The sequence below is a fragment of the Perna viridis genome, chromosome 5, assembly GCF_037379345.1.
Source record: "Perna viridis isolate PV_CMFRI_1.1 ecotype Kerala chromosome 5, ASM3737934v1, whole genome shotgun sequence".
Classification (NCBI taxonomy): domain Eukaryota; kingdom Metazoa; phylum Mollusca; class Bivalvia; order Mytilida; family Mytilidae; genus Perna; species Perna viridis.
The window spans coordinates 30,222,027-30,238,017 of NC_142449.1; the positions used below are offsets into that span (position 1 = coordinate 30,222,027).

General features: G+C 34.5%; 1 protein-coding gene across 8 annotated transcripts in view; it reads right to left on the reverse strand.

Annotated features, from left to right (window-relative positions):
• Positions 1-2,703: 2,703 nt before the first annotated feature.
• Positions 2,704-15,991, reverse strand: part of LOC148617029 (zinc finger homeobox protein 3-like) — a 161,471-nt gene continuing 148,183 nt past the window's right edge. For all 8 annotated transcript variants that reach the window (XM_088584296.1, XM_088584297.1, XM_088584294.1 and 5 more), the window contains 5 exons: positions 15,502-15,873; positions 8,927-14,350; positions 8,366-8,443; positions 6,541-6,720; positions 2,704-6,263 (listed from right to left, as the gene is read on the reverse strand). In XM_088584296.1, the coding sequence (XP_088440422.1) occupies positions 5,656-6,263; positions 6,541-6,720; positions 8,366-8,443; positions 8,927-14,350; positions 15,502-15,873 (6,662 nt within the window). In that variant the 3' untranslated portion in view covers positions 2,704-5,655. The remainder of the gene's footprint in view (positions 6,264-6,540; positions 6,721-8,365; positions 8,444-8,926; positions 14,351-15,501; positions 15,874-15,991) is intronic.

Genomic DNA, 15,991 nt, shown 5'->3' on the forward strand with positions numbered 1-15,991 from the left:
AAGAAATAAAAGTGAAATTGGTGGGTTTTTGAAATGCATTAATCACCTTGTGTCTGATTTTTATAGACAGCTACTTAAGTTCCCGGACAAAAGGAAGAAACATGTGCAGTCTTAACTAAACTTCATTGGGACCGACAGAGTTGTTTGGTTAATACAGGTTTAGAATGTGGAAATGGATGTGAAGGCTCCGAACAGAAAAAATCCAGTTTAGACAGGTTATCAGTTTATTCAGGGTTCGATTTAAACAAGTTTTACAGCATGTTAATATCGAATAGAAAACATTAAATACTATTTTTAGCCACATTGCAACAAAGTTTGTGATAGTATTACAGACCAGGTAAGTGAGAACCATATTGATTTAAAATATCTAAAATATTTCTTTCTCTAATTTGTGGACAAAACTCAGCTTGTACACAGTACTTTTCACTTTTTTATATTTTCTTTGAATTGTCAAAAAAGTACATTCAATTTAGATGGGGAACTGAGGATTATATCCTACTTAATCAGTTACACACGTACTTCCTTCATATCTTGGTGTATTTAATTTTATACATCATGAAATTTAATCCTTATTCTAAAATTGTTTTACAAAAAACTAATTAATTGACTTGAAAGGAAATCCTCCAGGTACCTATGCTGAATTATTAATGGTGCATGTATTGCGCTCATTCTGTTAATTAACATGATAATGTGATATTGATTATTCACCTTACATACTGATACAAGGATTTACAAGTTTCAATTTTTTACGCCCATCTTTTAATGGATGTATAATGGTAGTACCACTGTCTGTCTCTTTATATGTTGTATATCTTTAAAAAACATTTTGAAAGGTGTTTTTTTCATGATGATGTTTTGCAATAATGGAGGAATGGTTCCATCAATTTCTAATGTTTTTAATTTATGGGACTGTCTGTCTGTGTGTCAGTCCTTTCTTGAGTTCTTATTTGTTGGTTCTATTACTTCAAAACCTAAAGAAGTTCGGTATCTATATTTGGCATTCAAAATTTATAGGTCCCCAGAAAGTGTGTGTGTCAATACCAATATCTAATACTATAAATCAAAGTTCAAGGTCATTAACTGACCTTGAACTTGACTTCTTTTCTGTGTCAAGATCTTGAAAATTATGCGGTTTTTTTTCTTCGAGCAAAGCATTCTTAAATAGTTGGATTTGTGTTTAACTGATATTTTAATGATTATTGTCTGTTAGTGATTTGTTATTTTTTAATAGATTTTTAACTGAGAATCACATTATTTTGATAGTATTTGGTAAATTCTTGAAATCTCTGTATATGATTAAATTTATTCAGTAGCACTTCAGATAAGGATCATGCAAAATGTGATTCATGCTTGGAAAGCCTACATATTTTTATTTTTGATATTTTGTTTAAGATGTCGTAGTAAACAGGAAGTAATGTGTGGCTCCTGATAGAACCCTTGTTCATAAGAGATTAAAATTATATAGAATGTACTGTAGAATTTCAAATAAAGGGTGATAACTCTGAAAAAGATACTAAAATACGATTGAAACTATTGGATTTTCCATGTGGATTATTTCATAAGAGCAGACATATTATACATTTCATCATAAAGATCTATAAAGCACCTTTAAAAATATAAATATGTAGCCCTTTGTTAGGTGTATCACATATTACAGAATTTGCTTGATTCTTACAAAGACTGCTACTTAAATTTTACAACATTAAACATGGTATAAGTGTAATGTCTCATAAGGCCTGATATTGTCAGTAGCAAAATCCTAAAATACTGTTATTCTTATTTCCAGCAAGTGTTTAATCCCTCATTTATAAATGGATCATTGTAAGGTTTCCGATTGTTAAGTTTCCTTTCCTACATACATTACATTGTGAGTGATGCTTCCATTAATATGTTACGGGTATTCAAACAATTCAAATACATTTATGTTTTTTTTTTCCTTGTATGGCTTTTATTGTATTCATGTGTTATGATGCTAAGAATTAAAATTCAACAAAAAAGTGTTTTGTTTTTATGTATTTTTTATTTTCTTTATCTAAATGTGTCAACTGTTTTTTTTCTACAAAAGAGGAAATAACTCTTTTTATCTAAGGTCTCGCTTACATGTACCACTTCCGGGTCAAATGGCCACCCCCCTATATAGTACCAAAAACACACTGAACCTAGATATATACATTGTAAAAGCATAATCTGTATGTTGATCAAAAGTAGTCAAAATAAAGCTTAAATGTAATTTATTGCATAAGTGTATGAGTATTGTTTACATGTATGAGAATTTGCCTCCATGCTGTCAGTTAGCAGAAAAGGTAAACATGTAGATTTTCAGTATTATTTATTCAAGTCAATTTTGCGAAAAAATTCTACAATCATCATACCATTAGCAGAATGATTTTGAAAGCCTTATTTTCCAAGTATTGCAATGGTATTCAACAGTAAAACTTTGAAAATTACTTTTTTTAACATGTAAAGTAATGGAAATGTTAGAGGTGGTTAGTGAGACCTAATGAACATCATGTTCATCCTAGGAATTTAAATATTTCACAAAATATTGAGGTCTGGTTTTATGTAAAATCATAAATTGAGTTTTTCTTCAATCCTTCCTGGAAAAGGAAACATTCGGGATTTGAGGAAGTCTCAATTTTGAGATTTTTTTACTGTACCAGGTAATAATCTCATGGCTTTAGGCAACAAAACATAAACAAATAATTGTCTTATACATATTTTTATTTTTGAATTTTATATTTGCAAAGCAGACTACATAACCACTGGAATAAGATATTATGAAAGTACTTTTATTTGTAAGAGTCAATTATCCTGGCTTGATAAAATTTTACTCATAGGATCGGAAATCATTAGATGTAATATTACCTTGTATTTGCTTAAAGCATCTTCTATTAGAACACTATGTAAGTAGCCCAGTCCTCCCATTTAAAACCACAAAAATTGGAACCCCACAAATAACAAGACTTTCACGTTATCGAAATGTTTAAAAGTTAACATAATGACAGATGCTAGTTCAACTAGTTGATTTTTTGCTTATTCAATACTTTTTTTTAATAGATAATACTTCACATGCAAGATAACAATAGTATTCCAGAGAGAAAAAAAATATATATTAAAATGATGAATAAAGTCTGCGGAAAAGATGAAAAAAAAGAGAAAAAAATCTGACTTAGATGTTGTCCATCACGGACTGAAAAAGAGCACCTTGATTTAAACCCTAACAAAAGTATAACAAACCAACAACTGAGATTGCAATTTAACAGAAACGTTGTACCTTGTGTATGACAGAAAAATAGAGAATTTCTTTGTAAAATCTTGTATGTTGATGAGTATATTTATCAACAAAACATTAACTAAGTACAATCTTTTGATTTAGATAGTTGTATTTCTGTCCACATAATATGTAATTGACATATAATTAATTTGGTCCCATACATCTTGAGCTAATATTCACATTAAAACACCTCTTAAGGAGACAAAATATGGTATACTTTACTCTAAGTTGCAGCAATCATTCAAAAATTTATTCACACAAAACAATTTTCATTAATTGTTTTAAAAGCAAGCGTCAGGTTTTATTTTTCTCTACAAAAGTATACTTTATAAAAGGAATGGACAAAAAATTTACTTTGATTATTGCAACTAAGAGTAAAAAAGGGAAATAACTCTTTCAAACACAAGGTAGAACAGGTAACAATATCTGACTAAAATAAAATTGACTTGTTAACAAATATAACGGGATGAAATTAAAAACGCTTGAAAATGTTAACAAGTGATTATACAACATAGAATGGTCAAATTAATATGTACAGTTATGGATTTCTTATATGAGGTCACTAATTAGTTCATTCTGGAGATCTAAGAATTATGAAAGAATTACCCTTTGCAATCATGCAGCCTCAGAGTCATACTATGGCCACACAAAATTAATTATCTGATCCTCACGACTTGACGTAGGACAATGTTTCATTTACCTCATAGCACAAAAAATAAAATGAGAAGTTGACAAAATGCATGTACAAAGCTGTTTTTGACACAAGGAAATGTCTTTTCTAGTTCAAGTTAGAATAGCATCCTACAGACACAAAAAGAGATGCACATCATTTTATGCACTGAGAAACAAGAAATCAATTCTATGTGGCCTAAATGGGAGGGAACCTGATATGTTGGATACAAGATATGTCCAAATAAAAAAGTATACAAAAGCTAATATGCGATGATAAGCAAAGTATTGTCTAAATGCAATTCAGGAAAAAATACAAATTAGGGAGAAATCTTATTTAAATACATTGCAATAAAATCTTTGAAATTTAACTAAAATTTATAACTACTTCTACAAAAAGCTTTAAGAAAAAATTATACAAGAAAATAACTATAATCTTTAAAAAATGGAAAAAAAAACTATAATATTGTTTCTTGTGATATATTTTGAAAAAAAAAAAACCTCTATAATGCTATCATCTAAAATAATTCAATGTGGCAGAAAAAAAAAAGACTTAATACCTATTGTAAGATTGGTCCTAAGATCTGCCCTAATATAACTCACAAAATAACAAAATGAACTTCACAAATACAAAAAAGAAAATTACAAATTTTAAGTGATTATATGAGAGGATCATTTTTATGGCTAATTCCAACAATGGCCACATTTCAATTAATTGAGGATTTACGAGTTCTGTAGGCATATATTTGTAACAAGTTGCATTTATTAAAACATGAATTTCCAATTGAACATTGTGACAATCATTCAAAATATCTGTCATTTATAAAGATCTAATTACTAAAAGCATCCATGACTAAACTCTCATTAATAAATCTACTTCAACATATACAGTGTATAATCAAGTATGCATTCTAACTTCAGATTCAACTATACAACCCGATCCAGTTTTAAAACCAGACAAAAATGTCATTGCTAGATAGTTTGTAAATGAACTAAGAAACTAAATATGCGAATATACATTAAATGACTACATGTATTTTAGAATATAGAATTAGTATATATATATTATGTGAATATACTATGTGTTTTTATTACACTAAGCCCCAGAAAAAGGGAAATTATTAACAAATGAACAAAAATTCTAAAAAAAAAAGAAGTAATATTTAAAATCTATTAAATGCGAATCTGCAACATTCAACAATATACTCATTAAAATTCCTGGGACTACCTACAAAAGCCCTTTTTCTCTTATCCAAGAATGCACTTTAAAAAAACATAACAAGAAAAAATTCTATTGTTTCATTAACATGTGCTCTGAAATAATTTCAGAAATTGCTAAAAGCACATGTATAAAGGAATGTCTAAAAAAAAATACTGCCAAATAAATTTGGCTGATGACCAAAAAAAACACAAAAAAAAAACAACCACCATAGGAACACAACCAAAATCCAACATAATTTTCAATGGCAGTCAGATTTCTCTCTAATGGTGATTTACATATCTGATAAAAAAAAATGAAAATGTAACAACGGGATATATTATAACCTAACATTCTAGTCATAAATGTTTGTGTAGTCTGAACACCATATTTAATATGGTGCATATTACAACAGTATCTTTACATAACAAAAATAAAACAGTCAATAATAATAAGCTAGATGATTTACGTCCATAGCACTTTATCCATTTGTACACAACATTGAATATAAACTTCAACTTGCATTTGATGCATTTTCCTTTGGTTGGGAAAAACCTGGAGACCCAAGTTCTGATTTTGGCAATGGGGAAACACTAGGGTTGGAAGAACTGGGTGTTTTTGATGGCGATGGTGGAACATTTGTTCCGGAACCATCTTCCTTCTCCTTGCTCTGAATTTTAGCTGTTTTGGCCTTGTGTCTGTCTGACTGGCAATGCATTTTATATTCCTGAATCGTAGAGGATTTATCTGAACACAGTTTACATTCATACTGAATCTGTTCTAGTTTCAACATGGGACTAATATTGTCAGGAATTTTTCCCTCAGGGAAACATGCAGTCCTTTGATGTGCAACACAGGCTTCTTTCCCGGGATAGACCATCTGACATTTTTTACAAATATATCCAACATCAACTGTAGATTCACGAACACATAAATAGTCAACATTATTAACAATAGATTTTAGACTTGCAATCGATTTACAATCCTGAGTGTACTGAGCAACGTTCGCCTTTGGCTCTGCTAATTTGAGACTGACATCTTTAATGGCTTGTGGTGGGATCTGTAGTAAAGGGAGAGGGGTTCCAAATGACATTGGATCATATCCCATAAGCTGGTCAGCTCCTGAAAATTAGTAAATGAAAATGAAATAAGCATTTTTATTATTACAAATGTTGCAGTTTTTTAATGGAATAGCAAGTGCATGGTGGCATCTCAATACTACTATTTGAAAATAATAAACGTTTTTGTGATATATTTCTAGTCCACTTTTGACTGCATAGCTTGTGTGAAAACAAAAAAATTATACACGTCATACTAAAGATTGGATTCTGGGTGCAATACTTAAACTACTGATATATTTTGGGGAAATGAAACAATTGGTATTTATAGGACTACATACCGGGCATGAATCCTGGAGGCATTAAAGGCATACCCATCCCAGGCATAGAGAATCCTGGGAATCCTGCATACATATAAGGCAGCATTGCTGGATCAATGCCTGGGAAAAACCCTGAGAATGGTGATGACATCATGGCAGCCAGCTGGGCGGGGTCCATGCTCATCATATCTTTACTAGATCCTGATTAAAAAGATGAATCATAATCAAATACTGACAGGTACAAACAAATTTGGTCTGTAAATGTGTACCAATATACCAAATACTGACAAGTACATACAAATTTGGTCTGTAAATGTGTACCAATATACCAAATACTGACGGGTACATACAAATTTGGTCTGTAAATGTGTACCAATATACCAAATACTGACAAGTACATACAAATTTGGTCTGTAAATGTGTACCAATATACCAAATACTGACGGGTACATACAAATTTGGTCTGTAAATGTGTACCAAAATACCACATACTGACGGGTACAAACAAATTTGGTCTGTAAATGTGTACCAAAATACCACATACTGACGGGTACATACAAATTTGGTCTGTAAATGTGTACCAAAATACCACATACTGACGGGTACATACAAATTTGGTCTGTAAATGTGTACCAAAATACCACATACTGACAGGTACATACAAATTTGGTCTGTAAATGTGTACCAATATACCACATACTGACAGGTACATACAAATTTGGTCTGTAAATGTGTACCAAAATACCACATACATACAAATTTGGTCTGTAAATGTGTACCAAAATACCACATACATACAAATTTGGTCTGTAAATATGTACCAAAATACCACATACTGACAGGTACATACAAATTTGGTCTGTAAATGTGTACCAAAATACCACATACTGACAGGTACATACAAATTTGGTCTGTAAATGTGTACCAAAATACCACATACTGACAGGTACAAACAAATTTGGTCTGTAAATGTGTACCAAAATACCACATACTGACAGGTACAAACAAATTTGGTCTGTAAATGTGTTCCAAAATACCAAATACTGTGAAAGCACTTTAATTTGTGGATACCAATTTTCGTGGATTAGGGAAAAAACAAAAGTTTGTGGATTCTTGAATTCGTAGTTTTGAGGTTTATGTATACACTTCCAATGAAATCTCCTTTTCATTTGGAATCAAATATCATGGTTTAGCCTTTCCACAAAAACCACGAAAATGGTACTCCATGAACAATAGTACTTTGACAGTAGAACTTAATTCCCTTGATAACTCTTTACCATATTCAACCTTACAATATTTTTTTTTACATTGCATGGTCTTTCTTTTATGTTCGCAATTATATTGAATATTATTTGAGACCTTGTGGACCATATTATTATTTTAACAGTTCTTGAGAGACCTCTTGCTGTTATCACTCATTTCAAACTTGAAAGTGATAAATGTGTTTATTGACCATTACATTGTTTATTGTTTTTCTAACTGCTACAAGTTGTTTGTTTTCCGATCATAAGTGATAATTTTGTCATCTACTAGCAAAAATCATCTTTTTTTATGACTTAAACAATACGAAATATGGTTTGCTATGCAAATGAACATTTCAAGGGCAGATAACCTCAATTTTTCTAATTTCCAAACATATCCTGTGATGCAAAGGTCAAATAGAGGTCATTACAAACAGAAAAATCTTCCTTGAGTAAAAGTATTTTGTCAGATTGATAGGTTTATGGCAGGCTTGTTTTAAGATTTTTCCAAATTTGCCAGATTCTTTCAAAGACTTGTACTTCAAGATCAAAAAACAGCCTCAAGATTATAGCAATGACCACTTGCTCAATAAAACAATACCAACCTTCTGCTGATTTCTTGTCACCGTTCGTTTCTTTTTCTTTTTTAAGAATGTCACTTGGATTAAAAGAAGAACCAAGACCTGAAAATAGACACAAATTGATAAGATAAAAGCAAATTTTGTTATAAATTATTCAGTAACAGCATTTCTGTTTGATCAATTTCCGTAATTACAGAATTTCTTGTCAAATTAAATTATCCATGGTTAATTAAAAAATCTGCATAAAACACAGGGAAGCCATCACGATAATGGCATTTTCCAGCTGAATAGATAAATTGATTTGGAAAAAAATTATTATCAACACATTAAAATTCATGCGTTTATTACAAGAGCTTGGCACTAACAATTACATCTACATTATCCAAGTGTTACTGAATTACTAACATTTTTGAATAAATACAAGTGATGTCACTGAATTATTGGATAAAATCTTAATTCTTTTTCGAAAAGGAAGCAATTACATAATTTTGTTGAAATACAATTTATGTTTGCACTAATCCTCAAAATAAAGATGTCCTAAAGACTGACTTGAAATTCATAAGAAAAATGAAATGTCATATTTACCTGATAATCCACCCATTGGGAGCCCCATTCCCATTGACTGTAGCTGGGCAAGGTGAGACTGTGATGATTGGTCCTCCCACTTTCTGTCTGAAGATGGCTTGTTCAGGGAACCAGTCAATCCTGCCATTCCCTGACTTGACAAGTGGCTCTCAGCTTCTGATTGGGACTGGACATAGCTACGGACATTCTCTATGTGCTTCTTAGTGAATATATGGTCCTGAATAGTGTACTTGTGGGAATACTTAAAATTGCAGAGTTTGCACTCTTCTGGTGGTTTGTGGAAGTCAAGATCAGGATTGGTACCATATGACTTAGTCATCTGTAGTTTTGCTTTCTTTTCCTTTGCTCTTGCATTCTGGAACCAGACTTGTACCACTCTTTTCTGCAAGCCAATTATCCTACCAAGCATCTCACACTCTGCCATGGTTGGTGTTTTATAGTCAACAAAAATGGTTTTCATGATTCTGACTTGCAGACTGGTCATCTGTGTTCTGTAACGCTTGTTGCCTTGGTTGCCTGGAATACTGTTATGGCTACTCACAGATGGGGAATTTGGCCCACTGGTACTGGCAATATGTTGACTGCTGTTCATGTAGTCACTCTTGTTCAAAGAGACATCTGAAGATGAATCATCAAAATGGCGTGAGGAGTTGAGGTTTTCATTGGAACTCTCACTCCTATCAGTATATGGACCTTCTGAAGTTTTTTCATGTTCAACTTTGACTTTCAATGGCTTGCTGAGATCTAATGGAGCTTCATCTTCAGTATTTGATTTCTGCTTTGGTCTGCTTTCATGAGTCTTCACAGGTGATGGAAGTGGCACATGAGCTTTTTCCTCCATTCTAGACTCTGAAGTAGACAGATCTGTCATATACTTTTTGAAGGATTCAGAGTAGTATTTACTCATGGACAACTGTAGTGGATCTGTTGGTAATCCTGGTATGCCAGCTGGTGAGGGTATAATAGGTAGAAAGGAATTCATGTTTTGGGGTGACATCATCTTTGAGAAATCAGCAGAAGTTGGCATCATTTTGCTGAAGTCAGTAGGTGTTGACATGTGTAGTTTGTTGAATTCCATTGATGAAGATGTCAGCTTTGAGAAATCAGCTGATGTTGGTGTAGATGTAAGATTTGATGATAGTGGTCCCGATAGAGATTCAGATGGGCTTTCCAAGGCAGCATCAGGAATGTTATCCACATTGATATCACCTTTTGCCATTTCCTCTGGATGTTTGGTTGCTAAATGAGATTCAAGGGCAGATTTGGCTCTGAACAAAGCTCTGCAGAATGGACATCTTTTATGGATGAGCTGCTGATGTGCCCGATATTGACCTTTCCTTTCTCTTGCCCTCGTATTTTGGAACCATACCTGAACAACTCGTTTCTTTAAGTTAACATCCCTTGAGATAGTTTCAAGTTGCTTTCTACTTGGATTGCAGTCTAGCTGGTATTTTTGATACAAGTAGTCTAATTGCTCAGGTAGAATTGTGGTCCTCAGACGCTTATCCCGTGGCTGGTCATCATCATCATCATCAAATTTGCGTTTCAGTTTGTCTGGTTCCTGCTGAGATGCTGCAGCCATATTTTGCAACACATTAAAAGCACTGCTTGAAGACAAACCTGAGAAAAGACTGTTCATGTGAGAGCTCTGGTGAATGCTTTGGTGTTCTCTCCATGCTTCAAGCTGATCAAAGGACATGTTGCACTTCTCACATTTGAATTTGATACCAGTAGATGGCAGCATACTCTCGTGTTCAGAGGTTTCATAGGAATTGAGGGACCCATCTTCTGATTGGTTCAACTCATCTTTGGACATGCTTGAAAATGAGTCATTGCTGTTGTTGTCGTCATCATTCATGGCACTAGCAGATTGAGATCTATCAGGGTCAACATTGCAGTGCTTCTTCTGATGTCTTATTAGATCGTAGTACCTTTGGAATACAGCAGTACATTTCTTACATTGGTAGTTGAGTCCAACTAACCTGTTCAGCGGTGAGTTTGTTGATTCTTTCGGAGTTGATGCCTCACTGTTTGGCTGGTTTTCATATATCTTTCTAGCTTTTTGTCTAGCATTCTGGAACCAGACAACAATCACTCTAGGACTGAGATTAAGCACTTTTGACAAATGGTCCAGTTCATCATCTTTTGGGTAGGCATTTTGCTCGAAGTAGTCTTGTAGTACCTTTATCTGGCAGTCAGTGAAGCGAGTCCGGTTTGCTCTCTTGTTGTATGCCGAATGATGTGGTGAAAACTCAAACCTTGGTCGGATTTCATCTGTGTTGGTGTTGAAACCAAGTGATGACCCAGACAAGTTGATGTTGATTAGTGGAGGAGGATCTGAACGAGGTGTCACTGGTGGTACAGATGAACAGTTGGACATGCTATCGCTGTCATCCATCAGAGATTCCTGGGATTTTGGTGACTCTGCTTTAAGTTGCATTGGTTCCTGTTTAACAGGTGGTGCTGCTAGAGGTAGTGACATTGGAGCAATAGGTTTGATGTCTTTTGGAGTAGGCATGGTCTCTTTGGTGTTTCTTTCTTCCATGTCTTTTACTCTTTCATCTTCCATTTCTTTCTTTATTGGTATGTCCCCAAGTTCACTTGACGGAATCTTTCCAGTCTTTTCATACTCCTCGAGATCCAATGTTGTCATTGGTGGGTTGTTAAAGTTGTATGGTGAATCTTTGTTCCTCTGTCTTTCTTTGAACAGTGTATTTCTAAACCAATGTTTGATGACCTTGGTGGGAAGACCAGATTGCTCTGACATTGCAATGATCTGCTCTTCACTTGGAGAATTATTAATATCAAAGTATCCTCGTAATACTTTCAATTGCTCATCATTGATGCGAGTTCTGGCACGTTTATTTTGATTCTGCATTGCTGCAGCTGCAGCTGCTTGTGCAGACGACATCTTTGAACTAGTATTCTGCATTGATGCATCACCAACACTGCTTGGCATTGTCATGCCTTCAGGAGCACTAACAGGGAACATCATTGGCATCAACTGAGGCTGCATATTCATCATGGCCATGTTGAGTGGTACAGGAAGTGGCATGCCAAGATTGAACATGGGTAACATCTGAGACATGTCCATCTGTGGACCCATCAAAGGAGGGGGTGGTGGTGGAGGTGGCATGTCCTTTGCTTTCCCAGAACTCTCACTGCTACTTGATGCCAATGCAGATTGAGCCTCACTCATAGCAGCAGCTGCTAGACTTTCTGCTTCTTTGGCTTGTTTAAGATCCATGTCATTGATGAATTGTTCACCAAAGTCTTCAACAAATGTTGTAGGAACAACTTCTTTGTGGACCTCCTCTTGGTGAGCTTTGAGAACCCATACACTTGAAAACTCTTTTTTGCAGGTTGGACATACACCCTTGTTTAATTCAGGCATATCTTCTTTTTTATCAGTTTCGGTATCTTTTTCCTCCTTAATCTCTACTTTTCCTTCAGTGTCATTATCAGAGCTGTCCATAGCTTCCTCTCGGCTTGATGTAGGCTGGTTATTAAACTCATTGAACTGCATTACACATTCAAATCCAATATTTTCTAGCAGATTACGGTGAACCTGAGGCTTCACTCGTCCGACACCCATTAGTGGCCTTTGCTTGAATTGAGCAGAGGGAGATGGAGATGGTCCTGCCATACATCCCATTTGGTACATACACAACACTTGGTGCTGTTGTAGTGAGTCTTGGTTTGTGAATACAGCATTACACAGTTGGCATAGGTAAGTTGGTCCAACAACCCCTGGAGAATCTTTTACCAGTTCTGCCATTTCTTTCTTAACAATGTCATTGTTGGCTGCCTGAGCTAACATATGCAGACCATTCATATCATCCTGTTCAGACTTGGAATCACTTTTCTCAGATTTGACACTGGTAGTGGATTTGGTAGATGTACTTGATGTGGTCACTGTTTCTGGTATAGATTTTGGAAGTAACAATGGAAGTCCATGAGTCATTGGAAACTGTCCAAAATCAGCAAATCCTGGCATTCCTGGAAATAGCATCGGATTAAACGCTGCTGACTGTTGAACGAGCATCTCAGATAGTAACTTCTGTTGTTGGGATATCTGGGTTTCATTTGGCTGCTCAATCAATGGCTGCATAATGTCAACCTGTCCTGTTAACACAAGTTCTTGAAGCTTGGATGCTTTAGTTTGATGGCAAACTGATCGTATATGATTGTCCAGATTTATTCCTTGGGAATATGCAACTTTGCAGATGTTGCATTTGAAAGGTTTGGTGCTATTGTCACTTTCTCCATTTACTGTCGGTGGAGTTGAGGTATTTGTTGGTTCTGATTCTACCATTTCTGATGTTGGAGACCCCTGTGTTATTTGTTTAAGTTTATGGAGATGAGACACAGAGTTATAGTGTACTAGCAAAATGTTCTTCTGAGTAAAGGACTCTTTGCAGACATCACATTTAAATGGCCTGTTTGGATCCAAATACTTTTCCATTGGATAACTCATTTTCTCTCCTCGACGATGCATCAGAGTCTTGTTATGTGCTGTCAAGTAATTTTGTTTAGTGAATGCCAGTCTACAACGATGACACTTAAATTTTCTTGCTGGGTCATCGTAACTATTTTCTGCAATTGCTTGACTGTTTATATAATCCTCCATGAACTGTTGTTCTTTATATGACATATCAGAGCCATCTTCCTTTTCACTGGTGTCCATATTTTCCTCATCAGCTTCATTGTCATCTGCGGAAGAATTGTCAGCATCCATGTTTTCTTCAATTTTATCGATAGTTTCATTTGAGTTCATGTCTGTTTTGGCCAGCATTTTCTCTGACTGCAGTGCACTAACAAGTGGGTTAGTCACAGAATTTACAGTTGAAGTGGTGGACCCTTCTGACTTCGCATTTGCAACCATATCAGCAATACTTTCTACTCCAGATTGTTTCATAAGAGCACCTAATGCCATGGAAGCAACATTCATTGAAGCGTGATATTGTTCTTTTTCTGCATCACTGATTTCAGAATGTCCATTATCAACATGTTTCCTCAAAGCAGCAATGGATCTAAATGAGCGTGAGCAAAAACTGCAACGAGTTGCCGCTTGGATGAGATGAAAATGTGAATGTAGCTGGAGTTTCTCTTGAGATTTGAACGCTAGGCTGCACTGATTGCACTCAAACTTGTAAGCAGAGTGGTCAGTAATGTTTGGTTGACGTTTGGCATGGATTTCTCTGAAGTGAACTTGAAGAGCTTGAGCAGTTTTGAAATACTGATTACAACCCTTCTTCCAACACAGATATCCAGGTCCTCGAGGTGTTTGTTTGAGTTCTAAATGTCCAAGTTCATTTTGATGGCTGTAGAGTCCATCAATGTTGCTGAATGTCTTGGAGCATGTCTGACAGCGGTACTGATCATCTGCATCATTCTTGTCTGGAACAGCTGCAGTGTCAATTGCTGAAAAAAAGAAATATTTTCTTCAAAAACATGTTTGGTTTTATCTGCAAATTCAATTACCACTAATGATAAGATGTGTCATTTTTTCAATTGTTTTGTTTTGAGTGAGAAGTTGTTTAATGTCACTAAGAGTGTTTTTCAGTAAATTAGACAAAATTTAGTCAGTTGTATTCTACTATGAAGGTGTTAAGTCATGAAAATATACATAATCTTTTAAGATCTTGGTGAATAATGCAGACTGTATTTTTTTTCAAATTACTTTATCTTCGAAATTATTACAAAATTGATTTCTGACATTCTGAAATTCAGTACATAAGCACTAACCTACAATTCTTACCTATTCACTAATTATAACTGACTTATTTAATTGTAATCCCGTAATGACAGAAAAGCATTAAAACCCACTCAATTTATAAAATAGCCCACTAATTTGACGGTGGTTAACCATTTCAACAAAAGGTGACAAAATAACACAAGATTAGTCGCTATACTTTCATGATGATTTTAAACAATCAGCATCTGTCACTCTAACTTTTCCTTAGTTGAAGAATTAACCACCTACTAAATTGGTAATACATGTATTCTAGACATATGAACAAAAAGATACATTTTTAATATTTCTTATTCAAGACTGAGTGGGGGGTGATGTAATGAAGGGCAGACGGACATTCTAATCACTATATATTACCTGAGTTTAAGGCAGAGGGGGTATTAAAAAAATTAGTTTCATAAAGTGTAGTAATGTAAATAAATGCATTATATTGCCACATGTCCACTCCAAAAAGGAAATTGTATTATCAATACCATTTGTAGGTTCACCCTTGCAATATATATTTTAAAACTACATGCAGTTCTTGTATTGATAAGTGGTTTTTGTACTCAAGAGTTTTTTTTGTCAATGCACTTGTCCAACAGCCATTCTTCTTAGAAATACAGTCAAACCTTCTAAACAGAACCTTGTATAAAACAGAACCTGCCCAAACAAAGACTTCAACCGAAGTTCCACTACAGAAGTTTTAATAGATTGTGAACCTTTGTAATCTGAATACCTGTCTTAACTAAACTCTAAGTACCAAAGATGTTCTGTTACAACAGGTTTCACTGTAAGTTTGTCAAATTGCAAGGAAGATCTTTTAAAACCAGAAACCTACCATCTTCTGCAGCCAGTCTAGCCGCCTCAGCTTCTAGAGCTTCTGTGTTTATCTCCCCTGACTCATCGATCGGCATGAATGGCGTAATCGTTGGAATACTAGTTGGTGGCATCATGAAATCACCTTGGTCCACCATTAACAAGAGTCTATGAAGTCCTTCTGGTTTAACGCTATGTGTGTTCATCAAATGTTTCTCTAAGCTTCGTTTTTCTTTGAAATCTTCTTGGCAGAGGGGGCAGTATATACTTCTGTCATATTGTGAATGCTGTGAAGTAATGTGTGCCTGTACTCTCATTTCATTAGAACTGCTAAAGGTGCAGAAAGGACAAGTGTGTAATGTCTCGTCCTTTGATTCTGGTGTCTTTTGTCCTTCTGAACAAAAAAAAAAAAAAAAAATGCAAGACTAAGTAAATCTATCCAAAATGGGTTCAATAATTGGTTCAACTTTGAACTATGTATTGTAGTACATGAACACTGATAAAAATGATGG